Source organism: Sorghum bicolor, chromosome 2 (genome assembly GCF_000003195.3).
Source record: "Sorghum bicolor cultivar BTx623 chromosome 2, Sorghum_bicolor_NCBIv3, whole genome shotgun sequence".
Lineage (NCBI taxonomy): Eukaryota > Viridiplantae > Streptophyta > Magnoliopsida > Poales > Poaceae > Sorghum > Sorghum bicolor.
Window position 1 is genome coordinate 71,036,298 of NC_012871.2, and position 15,690 is coordinate 71,051,987.

Sequence of the window (15,690 nt, forward strand, 5' to 3'; positions counted from 1 at the left end):
ATTGTAATGTCTACTACATCACAAAACTCTTAAGGGATTAGGAAGTTTGAGCATGCTTAAACTTAGTCAGCGAGTCACTGCTCTCTTAGCACTTAACCTTCTTATAATCTTGCATTATGTTTTTCTTGTTAGTATTAGTATGACATTACGCACAGACTGAAATGCTTAACACAATTACATTATTGAAATAAAAAAAGTTACATATATAAAACCGAATGAAAATAATCGAAGTTACTACTCATAAGAGATATGAATATAAGTGAGACAGATCAGGGCTTCCACTCAAAACCAATCACACTAACTTCGATTATATTAGGGTTTGGGTGCACTAACTTTGATTGTATTAGGGTTTGGATGGCTTAGTTTTGCCCAACGGGAATGGAATGGAAGGGAAAGGTGCACCTTGTGGCTGAATGTCGACGGCGAAGGGACTCGACGAAGAGGGAGGCGGCGGTCGCCGAGTCATCAGTCATCGCCGCGAGGAAAAAAGCCACCAGAAGGGGGAGAGGTAAACGGAGATCTTCTCGGTCTTGGAAAATTGAAGGAGATGGAAGAAGAGGGGAACTTATGAGTGGAGGAGATCCGCCAGCCAGCCTAAGCCTGAGAAAATTACTCGATATCCATTACCCGTACTCGAATTACCCGAACCCGAGGTACCCAATCCTAATTTCGGATACCGATTTTGATTACCCGAAATTAGTTTAGGTAATTCGGGTAATATCCCCCAGTACCCGAACTACCAAACATTTGTCTATGTCTTTGTATTTATCATGTGTTGTTAGTTAAACATTAAAACTTATCGATTTATTGGAATATAATTCTCTTTATTTGAACAAGTGATCGTAATATATTATTCTCTACAAAATGCTATTGAAATTTTATATAAATTACTGCTGAAATTATATATAAATTGCTATTAAAATTTTGTGTAGTGTGTTGTTTTCTGAAAATTCTGGTAAATCGGGAATACCCGAATTATGGGTACCCGAAATTGTGGTAGTGTTTTTTCGAGACTAATATCAGGTAACAATTTTCATTACCCGAATTATTCGACCCAAAAAAATCAGGTAACCCGAATGCCCAGTGTGAAACCAGCCCATATAGGCTCAGAGGAGAAAGCAACGGGCCTAAGGATAAAAGCAGTCCACACCGGACCCCTGTTTTCTTTTTATTATTATTATTACTAGCAAAAATGCTCGTGCGTTGCAACGGGACAAAAAATTGATTGAGATAAAATAATATGATTTACTTTTCTCCGGAATAGGATAATAATTGTAAAATACAAATGAAAGTGCTACAGTGTTCAAATAAAAAAATAGATCTTAAGAAGGCCTTACTCATGGGGACTCGAAAATTTTAATCAATGATCACCTTATATATATAATTTATTTTAGTATGTAACCAATGATCACATTATACACTCATCTAAATAGAAAAAATAAAGAATCATATATTAATAAATAGGAAGAAATGTTTTTTATAGCAAGAAAGAATTTAATAAGAGGAAGAAAAGAAAGAATGACTCACGGTTTGTTTGGCTGGCCAGCCGCGTGGCGTGGGCACAGAGGAAGCTTAATAAAAAAGGAAAAAGATTCACGGCCTTATCTTGTAGCTCTAGGAGGTCTTTGCCGCTTATCTTCGTTCCCCTGACAAATCCATGCTACACTTCTTCACCATCCATGGAGCAGATGTGGTAACTGCTTCTCTCCTCTATCATTGGGTGCGGACACTGCTCATCTTCACCTCGCCTCTCATCCTTCTCCTCTTCTCCTCCATGGTGAATCAGGCCTGGCCAGCCCCTGCGGAGGTAGCAGCACTGGCGCGCTTGGCCGAAAGATGTGGCCGGCGGCGCGGGCGCATCTGGCCGCATTTGCGAGGGAGGCGACGGTGCCGGCACCACGGCCAGCAAGCATGGAGGCAGCGCTCATCCTTCTCCTCTTCTCCTCCATGGTGAATCGGGCCTGGCCAGCCCCTGCGGAGGCAGCAGCACTGGCGCGCTTGGCCGAAAGATGTGGCTGGCGGCGCGGGCGCATCTGGCTGTGCTTGCGGGGGAGGCGACGGTGCGGGCACCATGGCCAGCAAGCACGGAGGCGGCGGCACGGGTCCTCTTTGATTCTTTATCTATTTTTCTCGTTTGATCTCCTCTTCGGCTCTGATTCGGATTTGTATCTATACTATATCCTGAACATATCGTATTGGAGATAGAAGACATGAATCGTCTGATTTCGGACAGAAATCCTAGCAGACTAAAACTTTGACTTCCAATGAGGACGGCACGGACGGGCGGGCGGACGCGGACGCGGACGGGCAGGCAGAAGAATAGGGAGGCAGACTGAAATTTTGGCTCTTTATAGATAGGTATAGATTTGTAAAGGGTGAAAACAGTATCAATATTTTCTTATCATATTCGAGATTGAATATGTTAAGAGTAGTTGAGATCTGTTCGTATGCGAAGCTGGATGTTTTCAACATCGGATACTATATGCTTATTTGAGTACTGAAATTGCATATATGATGTCTATATTCAATCATATCTTATTTGATATAGCTGACATTATTCGTATTCGAATACAAATTTAAAAAGTTTTTTTTTTGCGTTGAGCTCTGTTGATTACTCATGAAACAGGTTACATTCTTTCACAATCAACGACTCCACGCATTGGGGAACCTGCCCATGGCACATAGGAGAGTGTGACGTGCGTCTTGCCAGCTGCGCGAGTTCATGACCGATTTCATTTTTGCTCTCTCCTCACCAAAATGAAACTCACCCCTGCGGCCCTGCTAGCAAGTTAGACTCATATTTTATATCATCATTTACAATAAAAGCAATCTGTGATGTATCCACACCTGGACGACAAGCTGCACCATTGAGCAGTCAGATTCAATAATTGCTTTACTCCGCGTCCACTCAGCTGCTAGACGCAAGCAAGCCAAGGCTTCAACCTCCTCAGCATTCATCCCATCAAAAGTGGCTTTCCAAGCACAAATATAACCATACCTGTACTGTCCCGCATAATAATAGTGATACCCGCACGTCCAGTTTCTTGGTTAAAATCTCCATCAACATTCACTTTAACCCATCCTTGTCCAGGAGGCTTCCATCTTTCTAGTAATTGCCGAGCTTTTTTTTTTCTTTGTCAACCCTGCTTTGTTCAGATTCTGACAAGATTGATTTTTTCCTTTCACATCCTCTTTCATAATCTTGCACTGGCTTAATTGCAAAGAATCAACATAGTTTAGTAGAAAACTGACAGATACAGACACAGGAATTAGTTAAGCACCATAGACCACCTCATTTCTTAAAAACCATGTCCTCCATAACATGATAGCCGTCAGCTCCGCCATTTGCTTGGGAACATGAACATGACTCATAAGTTAGAGTAACCAATCTGGACCAGTACAGAACAGCAGCTCCTCACTAGGCAACCCCCAAATCTTTCTCAAAGGAGATCGCAGGTTTCTTGCATGATCGCACATCACCAAGGCATGGAATTCAGATTCAACCTGCAACCCACACAGCTCACACATATTATCCTTTTCTAAGGAGCGTTTCCATTTGTTTAGCCTCGTTGCCGAGCCATGGTTCACGACTCGCCATAGAAATACTTCTATTTTCTGTGGAAGCTTCCAGATTGACTTCCACAAAGATCTATTTCCTGAAGTGTTCATCCTGCTGCTGCTGCAACAGGTATTATTTTCTCAGTCCCTCAATTGTACAGCAAGCTGGTAAGCACTGCGGACTGTGAAGATACCTGAATTTTCCCACCGATCCGGACCGTGGACTTTTATCTTAAAGATCGCCTCTCTGTCATGAGGGAGAAAGAAATGATCCACACGATTCCAATCCCATTGGGTTCTAGACTCATTTAAAAGTTGGCCAACTCTTTTTAGACGACAGGGTCATCTTTTTCCTGTAACTTGAAGACCAGTTTGCCTTCATGCCTTGGAATCCAATTATGCCTCCAGATATGAATTTTATCCCCATTACCAACTCTCCATATGAGCCCCTTCTTCAGGAGATCAAGGCCATGAGTGATAGGCTGATAGCTCAGGTTGGTGAGATGACTGAAGGGAGGCTGTGTCAATAAGGTCACCATTGGGGTAGTATTTGGCTTTTAGAACTCTTTGCACATAAATGACGTTGTAGAGACTGATTGGTCTAAAGTCCTTCGGTTCTTCAGAATGGTGAATTTTCGGTATCAAGACAATCGAAGTATTATACACCCTCTGGCATCTGCCCCTTCTCAAAAAAAATTCTGCACAGCTGCCACAACATCAGACTTCTTGAGACCCCAATTTCTTTGGAAAAAATGGGCGGGGAAACCATCAGGCCCAGTCGCCCAGGTGCCTTCAAGGGACCTATGGACAACCACAATTATTTATTTTGTGAAGTTGTTAAAATATGGGACGGACTTTGTAATTGTGTTCTTCTCATCAAAATGATTAAAGAAACATATATAGAACATCTAATTCGGAGTCCGGATGAAGGAGTTATACCCCCATGAAGATGCTCCGTTGCTGAAAGTTCTGACCCGAGTCGGAACTTCCGGCAAACCTAATAAAAAAACTTATTCGGATCTGGATTTCTATATTCAATCTAAACTGTTTCAAACTCATAGAAAACTTGAAAAATAAGAGTTGGAGAGGTTTTTTTCTATGATAAGACCACCCCCTCTATATATATATAAGAGGATCATGGCCGATTCACTTTTCATCTATCCAATCGTCGTACAAACAAATCAATCTACTCCTTTTCTCCTCTCCTCCAACTTCCATGTTGTTCATCCTTTGATCCACGATCAAGGATGGGGTCCTAGGCTTGCCGGCCAACCTAGGACAACCCAACAATGTCCAGGGTCCCTCCTGGGCGAGAGTTTCAACGGTTTCTTTACTAGTTTGTTTAAAAACTAACCGGTTCTTCGTTACGCAAGTATATTGGTTATCCTTTGGTGGTTTGCTTATAAACCTCTCCGTTCTTCATCACAAAAGTGCGAGATCTTCGCTGCGATCTTCGGTAGCCCGAACGTCTAATGTCCTTTCTGGTGTGCGATTTGTATCACATCCGACGTCAACAGAAGCGATCTGGAATAAAGCATCACTGATTTCTCTCTCAGGAAAAAGGCCGGCACATGCTCTCGTTCATCTCATCAGTGATAATTGGTTAAAAGAGGTGCATTAACAAATCAGCATTTACCTCTGGGTCGTTGGTGTACAGGTTGCTAAAAAAGCTAGGCCATGTTTTCCATTTCTTCCTTCTGATATGTCCATTGCCCATCCTCTTTCTTCAATCTTTGAATTTTATTTTTCTGACCTTGTCATACTGCTTTTCAGTGATTTTTTTTTGTATTTTTATCTCCCTCCTTTAACCATATAACACGAGAGCGTTGGAGCCAAAGCATCTTTTCTCTATAAAGCATATGAAAACAAATGTAATATCAGTAATATATAAAAGACACCATTAGTGAAGAACATTGACATCAAAAGACAACTCTGAAGCTGCTTGAATGTACTGACTTGGTGAGTTATCCTTGTTTGATTTCAGCATTACAACTTGTGAAAGCCGTTACGAAAATTTCTGAGTGAGTTCACAATTTCTTATCAGGACCATTTGTTAGGGTACTCTATAAAAAGAGCATACACAGATTGTGGCCTAATGGCCTATTGCGTGGCCCTGATTTTATGGTTGTCTTGAGAATGTCGGATTTTTCCATGCTATGGAGGTGCAATGCAATTGATACAAGAATGCAACGAGCAGACATTCACCTAATTGTGAATTATTGTAGCACACTTATCTAGGTGATGCTGAAGTTGTACTGAAAGTTTAATTTTAAAACATTTGTTGATGCGGTTGAGCTAACAACCTGAGAGATAGTATGATCAAATATAGAAAGTTAATTCCATATATTTTGCTAAGATATGCAGGTATTCTTTTCAACTATTTGAAAGTTAGTATCTTTTGCTGAGATTCAGAAGTTGAAGGTGGACCTGAAAGAATTGCAGTTCACATAGATGATATCTCCACAGTGAACCTAACATATTAGGTTTTAATGGTAGACTTTTAATCATTCGCTTACAAATAGCTAAACTGAACAAGTGTTTGCAAGACGTTTGATTGTAAGGTGTTTTGGTTACTGATGATGTTCGAAACCATGATGCACACAGATATTTCTTTCATATGTGTTGATTAGAAAATACATCGGATCACGTGGAGGTAAACCCAGCTTTTATAGAAAGCTCAACATGCGGTCACAAGGTAGCCCTAACAGGAAAACAAAAAGGAAAGAGGAAAAAAAGGAAAAACGATGTTGGGGATTCCAGCTTAGGGGCTGTTTAGTTCGTGAAAAATGTTGTAAAGTACAACTGTAGCATTTTTATTTATATTTAACATAATATTGTTCAACTATGGGCTAGCTAGGCTCAAAAGATTCGTCTCACAGAAAAACAGACGAACCGTGCAATTAATTATTTTGTATCTATATTCAATGCTCCATGCATTTGCCGTATAAGATTTGATGTGACGAAAAATTTAAAAAAAGTTGCAAATTTTTTTGGAAACTAAACTAGGTATGAACCTTGTTTAGTTTCAAAAAAATTGCAAAATGAACAATGTACCACTTTCGTTTGTATTTAACAAATATTGTCCAATCATGGACTAACTAGACTCAAAAGATTCGTCTCGCAAATTACAGATAAATTATGCAATTATTTATTTCTTTTATCTATATTTAATACTGCATGTATATACCACAAAATTTGATATGATGAAAAATTTTAAAAAAATTGTAAAAACATTCCGACCTGCTGCTACGGAGGCAGAGAACCAAGGGCACCAGGGCCTTGTTTAGTTTCCAAAAAAATTGTAAATTTTTTTGGAAACTAAACAAGGCCCTGGTGCCCTTGGTTCTCTGCCTCCGTAGCAGCAGGTCGGAATGTTTCTGGTTCTGGTGGGTGGGTTACATTTCAGGATGAGAGGCTGCCGGGTTTTCGATTCGTTGGTCCGTCCTCTCGCTACGGAAAGAGTGGAACGCGCGGACGGCGGACCTTCACAGGCCGAGGCACTCCTTGCCGCATCGCAGGATTTGGGCCGGATAGGAGGCGGCGGCGGCGTCGGCGTTGTGCTGGGACCAACGGCAGGTTTCATTGGTCGCTGTGTTGCCGTTAGTTGTGTGAGGCATTTTCTGCTTTCTTTGGCCTTGTTTAGTTTATCTTAAAATCTATTTATTTAAAGATTTTTCATCACATCAAATCTTATGACACATGCATGGAGTATTAAATATAGATAAGAAAAATTAATTATATAGTTACCTGTAATTTGCGAGACGAATCTTTTGAGGCTCTTTAGGGTCCCTTTGGTTGGACTTTTCAACCTGCTTTTGCTTCAGCAACAAGCCAACCAAAGGGTCCAAAAGCTACATATACTTTTACCCAAAAGCAACTTTTACCACAGTACAATTTCAAAAGCACCTCCCCCTTGCTTTCATCGGCTTTTGAATGACCAACTTGGAGGAAATTACCCACTGCCACCGGTTATGAAAAGGAAAAAAACGTTTCGGTGGCTTCTATTCCCCTCTTCCGCATCCGTTCCGCCCGACGCCATCTCCCTCCGTACCCACCCGACGCGCGCGCATGGCCACGACTGGTGGCTAGGGTTCCTCCGCCGCCACCGTTGCCTGAGGCTCGACGACGGCCGCCTCCCCACCCGCGACCGAGGCTGCTCAACGAAGGCCGCCTCCCCACCTGAGATCCTCTGGCCGCCTCGCAGGCTGCATCTCCACTCGCGACCGAGGCTGCATCTCCACTCGGCGGCTGCATCTCCGCCTGAGATCCCGGCCGCGACCGAAGCTACTCCGACGCGCAGGCCGCATCTCTGCCCAACGACGACCGGCTCCCTAAGGGCTCCAGGTCGCTAGGTCGCAAGGTATGTCTGATTTCCTCTGTCCTTTTGGATTGTGATGTCCAATCTCCTCTGCCCTGTTTAGCTATGATGTTTGAAGCCCAAAAAACTTCAAGATTTGCTTCAGTAAAAGGAGATGGAGCTTGATAGTTCATTAGTGGGTTCCATTAGTGTTTGAATAGATCTTTCAGTGAATTTCAAATAGATTTGAAAAGGTAGGATATCACAAATCTCCAGGAGTGATTGATCTACCATTAGATTACTGTAAGTTCAAGGAAGCAAGGACTTCAAAACTGTCAAGATTTGAAAACTGATTTTTATATGCATCCGATATTTGTCCTAATTTTAGATTGGAATTTTTTTTGTTTGGTTTGGTGACAAGGCAGATTGGAGTGATCGTTTTTTGAGAAATTTGTTTGACGCCTGCAAAGAGGAAATAGATGCTGGCAATAGGCCAATGGGAATTTTCACTGGTTGGAAGAACGTTGTTTCCAAGTTTGGAGATAAATCCGGTGATAAACGAACAAAAAAACAATTGAAGAACAAGTTAAATATCTTGAAGAAGGAATATACAATGTTTATGGAGTTCAAGAATTTTGCCACTGGGCTTGGATGGGATGCAGAGAACAAAACTGTTGATTGCCCGAAGGAATGGTGGGATGAACACCTTGTTGTAAGCATTGTACTGCCATTGTAAATATTTTGTCATTTGTTTGTTTTTGCGGTGCCTTTCTAATTTTTTCTTTTAATTTCAGAGATGCAACAATCCTGAGAAAGGAATCAAATGCAGTCATGTGAAGTTTCGAAAGCATGGACCAAAGTTTCTTGAAGATATGCATGTCATTTTTGGTAAGGCACATGTTGATGGGTCTACTGCAACCTGTCCTGGAGATATATCCTCCGATGATACAAGTGATGAGGATGTGGCTGAGGTACCAAAACCTACAAAAGAGAAGGAAAAGACAGTCAACCAAGGCAAAAGAAAACACAAGGGGACCTCCACTGCTGCTGAAGAGAAGGAAGAGAAGAGTCCATTCTTTCGTATGTACAAGAACACTTGTTTGAAGATAGAAAACGCAGCAGAGAGGATCTCGACAAGTGTTGAAGTATCATCTGCTCCTACCATCAACCAAATTCCTTCCATTGCAGAGGCTGTGAAGATGGTGAAATAATGTGGTGTGGAGGAAGGAACTGCTCTAATGTATACGGCTTGGTCCGCACTTGCCAATCCTGAATTTCGAGAATTCTTTACCTCTCTGGAAACAAATAATGGAAGGCTCGATTTGATTCAGAGGGAGCATGAGAAGGAGAAGAACAAGAAGGAAGGCTCTGTTTGATTTGGACTTTATCATGTTTGTTAGACTTTTTTCTTATGCTCAACCATAATTTTTGTGATATGTGTTGAACCAAACTGTAGTCTGTACCGAACAACAGTTTGTACCTGTCATGACTTTCTATCTATTTATCTATTTTGTGTGATCTCTGTACTCATCTATTTATCTATTTGTGTTCTGTAGATGTCTTGACCTGCATGCATTGTTTGCTCCAGATTTTTTTTACATATCCTTACTGTGTTCTGTAGATGGATGACCACTTGAGAGCTATAGCTAAAGGGCAGAAGGGATTATTGTTGCTTGCTGAGCTGTCACAGCATGCAACCATTGTTGGAGGAATGGGGAACTCGTATGCTGAAAAATATTTGCAGAAAGGTGAAACTGGCATCCAATGGGTGTGTATGTCAACACCCACGTATTTTTACAAGATGTTTCGGATGAGCCTTGAGGTTTTCAATGAACTTCATGACTTGCTAGTTTCTAACTATGGATTGACCTCAACCAAGACTGTTTCATCTATTGAGTCATTAGCTATGTTTTTATGGATCGTCGGAGGTCCGCAATCATTTTCGCAAGCTGAAAATCGATTCACACGGTCACTTTGGACGATTCACACCAAATTTCATGAAGTGTTGAGGTGTTTGCGCAAGTTAGCTAAGGACAATATTACGCCAAGAGATCCTACTTTTTCTACGGAACATGAAAGGGTGAGAGAACCGTTTTTGGCCATACTTCAAAGGAGCAATTGGAGCAATAGATGGGTCACATGTTAAAGTGATAGTGCCATTGGATGAAACAGTTAACCACACAAACCGTCGTGGGTATACTTCTCAAAATGTGCTCGCTATTTGTGACTTTGATATGAGGTTTACATTTGCGGTCACCGGTTGGCCGGGATCTGCCCATGACTCACGCATCCTCAATCATGCATTGGCAAATTTTCCATCATTTCCTGTAGCTCCTAAAGGTAATAATGGTTTCCTGTATTATGATAGCCGGTTGTATTATTATGTACCTTACTAACTGGTTTTATTTAGGAAAATATTATCTTGTGGATTCGGGTTATGCAAACCGAAATGGGTATCTTGCACCTTTCAAAGGAAGCACCTACCATATACCAAAATTCCGGAATCGTTCAGAGCCTCCTCAAGGAAAGTACGAGGTTTTCAATTTCTTACATTCATCCATTCGTAATGTCATTGAAAGGTGTTTTGGAGTCTTGAAGCAAAAATGGCGTATTTTGAAGGACATGCCAAGTTTTAATGCTACTACTCAGACGCATATCATTACTGCTTGTCTTGCTTTGCATAACTTCATCCGTGATAGTAAAATGCCTGACAAGGAGTTCAACAGATGTGATGCTGATGAGGATTACATGCCTCGATGTGCAAGACGCAGAACACAAACACAGGAAGATGGTACCGACGAAGGCGAGAGCGATGAATCCATGAATATCATACGTGATAGGATAGCTGATGCTTTGATTAGTGTGAGATGAGGCTAGTTATGTTGAGAGATGGCATTGTTGTATCCGAACTTTGATGGATATTTTTCTATTATGTTCAATTATTTTACCTTTGCTTAAATACTCATTTTCATGTAAATTAAAGAACAAATTACTACGTTTCAAGCAATTTTCATATAGACATGTCCTAGACAGTTAGGGGCAAACACAGGTATTTCACAGACTATATATAGTTTGACAGCACCTCCAACCAAACGGCCTTCTGCTTTTCCCACGGCTGCTTTCTGACAGCTGCTTTTCCACAGCTCACAGCTCACAGCAGCTTTTTTTCAAAAGCCACAGCTCAACCAAAGGCACCCTTAGTTTACGATTGGATAATCTATACATATCTATAAAGAGATAAAATTTTAGTTTGCCAATATTTATGTCCGCTCCTGCCGCCTTCCGTCGCCCCGATCACCTCGGCTATCCGCTTCAAGTGTTGTAGAAGAGAAAAAGAAAATATTTTTTTTCTATGTTCCTAATGCAAAATCTCCTAACCTTTGTGTCCCTTCCCGATCGCCTCTGGCTCGCTTTAATGCTTGTAGAAGGGCAAAAAGAAAATAGAATTTTTATAGGATTATCAATACAAAATCTCCTATTATTTACGATACACATCAGACACGTTGAGAATAAGGAAAATACAAGGGCCTAGGTGCAAAGTATTTGTCCTAGTAATTTACTTTTCTTTTATTCTTTAATTCGGCTGAAATTGATAAATATATAGTAATTCATAGAAAAATCAAAAAATTATGAAACAAATTTTGTTCAGCTCCACATTTATAGTCCATGCAGTAAACAAAAAATAGGTGCAAAGTGTTTGTTTTATTAATTTACTTTTGTTTTATTCTTTAATTCGGCTGAAAATTGATAAATGCGTAGTAATTCATAGAAAAATCTAAAAATTATAAAACAAATTTTGTTCAGCTTCACATATGTAGATCCATGCAGTAAATAAAACATAACACAAGTTTTAGTATATTTTTTGCTAGAGATGCTTGCCTATACTTTTTAGTGTAAAATTAAAATTGTAGTTATCTTGCTCCAATTATTATAAAAAATTTATGGTAGCATATTTAATGTGATGTTTGATTTATGGTAAAAGTTTTTAGCACTATTCATGTATATCTCACTGTTACTAATTTACCTAAATTTATGCTTGCTAAATAGTTTACAATAAATTTAAGTATGTAAAAATATAAAATAGATGCTTCCACTACCTTTGCACGATGTGTTGTTTTGTCATATGAATACTTCATAAGCCCATGTGTTCATAATATACATATATTTAACTAATTGTCGGCGTCTAGACTCGCGGTCTAGGCACTAACAAGTATAAGTCTGCGTGACTGACCAAGCTTGGATGGTAATGCAAGTGAGACACAAAGGGTTTATACTGGTTCGGGCCAAGAATGCCCCACGTCCAGTGTGGTCGGAATTTCTGTATAACCTTGCACCCAAAGGCGCTTGTAGTAGGGGGTACAAGCAGGTTGCGAGAGAGGGCTAAGTCCCAGGTCTCGGCTTGGTGGTGGACAGAGTGCGGGTTGCTGCTCTGAGAAAGAGTGTTGTGTGTGTGAACTTGGCCTTCTGGACCTATCCTTAGTTGTGAACCCTGGCTCCCCTTTTATAGTCTCAAGGGGAAGACAGGTTTTTACAAGAGTAGATTTCTTCTGTTGAATGGTGAAACCTCAGTCCCGACCCTGTTGAAGCTGGTCCATCTCGTCCTTGGGGGATGGTCGGCAGTATGGCTGTTCCTGTAGAGTGTTACCGAGCCCTGTAGGAGTCGCGGGGGTCGCGTCGCCGGCACTGCTGCACATGCTGTCAATAGTGGGAAGTGACCTCAAATAGTGGTACTGATTAACCTCCCCCATTCCCTTCCTACTGTGAGGCAGTACGTCACAGTGAAAGAGGTAAGGGCACAGTGACCAGGGTGGTTGGAATAGTTATCGCCTTGGCCTGCCGCGGTATGGAAGCCGTCGCGTCTGTCATGTCGTGGGTACGGGCGCCGTGCGGTGGAAGTCTTGCTGCCCAGGCGGAGTGGGGTCCGGCGCCCGAGCCTGGACGGGGTCGGGCGAGTCGGAACTTGCGTCCGAGGCCCTGAGGGGTCGGACAAGTCGGAACTCGCGTCCGATGCCCTGAGGGGTCGGGCGAGTCGGAACTTGCGTCCGATGTCCTGAGGGGTCGGGCGAGTCGGAACTCGCGTCCGAGGCCCTGATGATTGTGGTTAGTGTGTTTCTTTGCGTTTTTTATTGCTCTGATTTGGGTATCCCTTATTATGGTACCCAACACTAATATATCATATTTTATAGGAATCCTAATCTAAATAAAAAAATAAAGCTAGCAACAAACTTCTCATGTTTAAATATAATACTAAGGTATATTAAGAGACAATATTAGAGTAAGATGAGGTTTATCTAATTTCTATTTTTATTATTAAATAAACATGCCTCCAAGCTATATATTATTGTAAATATTAACTATCTAATAATACCATAGATGTCATGGTTATCAAGAAAATAAATTATGAAATTTAAATTTTATAAAAAGGATAAATATAAATAGACATGTAACATTATGTCATCACTTTCTATGGCAATTTGATGTTTTTCTTCCGTTGCAATGCACGAGCATATTTGCTAATAATTATAAATATAAACAAAAATGCTATAATATCAAAATCTAAAACTTTTTGGATCTAAATAAGCCCTTTGTATTGTTTTGTTGACTGGTTGCCCGGTGACTTGTTTCTGCAACCTGTGGCGTTTGTGGCGTTCCACTGTCGATATAAAGGGATGAAAACGGAACGGATCGGAGCAGATAATGCATTTTCTATATCCTAATCTGCTTTTCTTTGTCGGATTTGGATCGAAACGGATAATACATGGCTTCGGATGCGAATACAGATTTTTTTTTGAGATGTCAAAACTGGTAAGGATATGGAGCAGAATCGGATCGGCTACGGATTTAAATAGTGGGGTAATACGTGCATAATTAGAGAATTTCATGCTTGTCAAAAAGTATTTTTTTTAAGAACCAATAACAAGTAATAGACAATATCCTTCATTCCATTCTATGTTGTGGTTGTGGCTATAACACCAACACAATTAACACTTAACAAATTATTCTTACTCACAAATATAAGTTATTAGTCAATATGCAATAATAGTAAGCAAAATTTCAATTCAAAATTTATAACATCAAACAACGACATCACAAAATAAGAGTTCTCAAGTAACAAATTATCGAATATCCTATTATAAACATTGAATAATCTGTCTAAAAATTGCGGATAATCCATATCTAGCGGATTTCGTCGATTTCATATCCTACCCCCTATTCGCATATAGTCAGATTCAGATTAGTCATATCCACATGAATATTAAAAATTCTTCTCTACATTCTCAATATTTGGATTTGGATCGGATTAGAGTGGAGAATTATCCGGACCACTTTCATCCACGATGGAGCCAACCAAAACCCAGTGCTTGACCTTGTTTGGGGGCAACCAGAGTGGGTCCACCGGCAACCAGCAACCGGCTTCAGGCCTTGTTCAGTTTGTAAAAATTTTTGGTTTTGGGTACTGTAGCACTTTCGTTTGTTTGTGGCAAATATTATCCAATCATAGACTAACTAGAGTCAAAAGATTCTTCTCGCGATTTACAGATAAACTGTGTAATTAGTTTGTATTTTTATCTATATTTAATGTTTCATGCATGTGTTGTAAGATTCGATGTGACGGGGAATTTTGAAAATTTTTGGTAGTTTTTGGGAACTAAGGCCTTGTTTAGTTCCCAAAAAATTTCAAGATTCCCCATCACATCGAATCTTGTGACGCATGCATGAAGTATTAAATTTAGACGAAAACAAAAACTAATTACACAGTTTGTCTGTAAATCGCGAGATGAATCTTTTGACCCTAATTAGTTTATGATTGGACAATATTTGCCACAAACAAACGAAAGTACTACAGTACCAAAACCCAAAATTTTTGCCAACTAAACAAGGCCTTACAAGGCCTCACTTGTCTGCAATCTACAGTAGTGCCACGATTGTTGCGATGGAATAGTAGCAGACAACTCGTGCCCTGGGTCTGGGAGGCGTACTAGCAAGGCAGCAAGCATTGCAAGTTCGTGCTCGTAGATTATTTGCTTGCTTTTCAATCGGTAACGTGGCTGCAATGGCGTCCCGTTCCTACTTTAACTGAACCAAACAAAAGTCTGCACTAACCCATTACATTTTTTTGGTACACAGATACTGAACCAAGCATCAACTAAGTTTGACAAACTATATATTATTAAGTCACAAAGGCAAAAAGGACATCATGATGACCAGCAATCTTGACAGGTTAAGGCCTTGTTTAGTTTCTAAAATTTTTCAAGATTCTCCGTCACATCGAATCTTGCGGCACATGCATGAAGCATTAAATATAGACGAAAACAAAAACTAATTACGCAGTTTACGTGTAAATCGCGAGACGGATCTTTTGATCCTAGTTAGTCTATGATTGGATAATATTTGCCACAAACAAACGAAAGTGCTACAGTAGCGAAATCCAAAATTTTTCTCAAACTAAACAAGGCCTAACCCAAAGATATGACAAGAGATTCTTTTTGAGTTTAATCAAAAGCATGCCTATCACAAGTCACGATGGCAAAAAGAACATCACGATGACCTGCAATCTTGGCAGGTTAACCCGAAGATGAAGATACGACAATAGATTTGTTTGAGTTAATCGTCAAAGCATGTCTATCACTTGGTCGATTGTAATTGGATCCTGAGAAGCACACAAAAATAAATAAATAAATAAATAAATAAATAAATAAATAAATAAATAAATAATAAAAGGGCAGAGCAAGTTAATAAAATGATCTTTTTGAACAAAACCAAAAAAAGGAAAAGGAAAAGAAAAGGTGCAGCTGTTTCTTACATTGTCTGGCAGATGTAGCCACTGCTTCATC

The 15,690-nt window shown here is 40.3% G+C and overlaps 1 protein-coding gene and 1 long non-coding RNA gene across 2 annotated transcripts; both read left to right on the forward strand.

The window, feature by feature from the left end:
• LOC110432475 lies at positions 1,467-2,510 on the forward strand. Its single transcript, XR_002449918.1, has 2 exons — positions 1,467-1,693; positions 1,787-2,510. It is a non-coding gene; the product is annotated as an uncharacterized LOC110432475 (long non-coding RNA).
• LOC8056362 (uncharacterized protein At2g29880) lies at positions 3,957-9,375 on the forward strand. Its single transcript, XM_021453608.1, has 3 exons — positions 3,957-4,052; positions 8,244-8,567; positions 8,650-9,375. Exons 1-3 carry the CDS (start codon positions 3,957-3,959, stop codon positions 9,064-9,066), a joined length of 837 nt encoding a protein of 278 aa, XP_021309283.1. The 3' UTR covers positions 9,067-9,375.

What these genes read in the sequence shown, in the direction of transcription:
- LOC8056362 (XM_021453608.1), top strand. Translation starts at nt 3,957, where the DNA reads ATGCCTCCAGATATGAATTTTATCCCCATTACCAACTCTCCATATGAG. An exon ending in GTGATAGGCTGATAGCTCAG is followed by an intron (nt 4,053 to 8,243) that starts GTTGGTGAGATG and finishes TCCTAATTTTAG; the next exon opens with ATTGGAATTTTTTTTGTTTG. An exon ending in GGTGGGATGAACACCTTGTT is followed by an intron (nt 8,568 to 8,649) that starts GTAAGCATTGTA and finishes TTTTAATTTCAG; the next exon opens with AGATGCAACAATCCTGAGAA.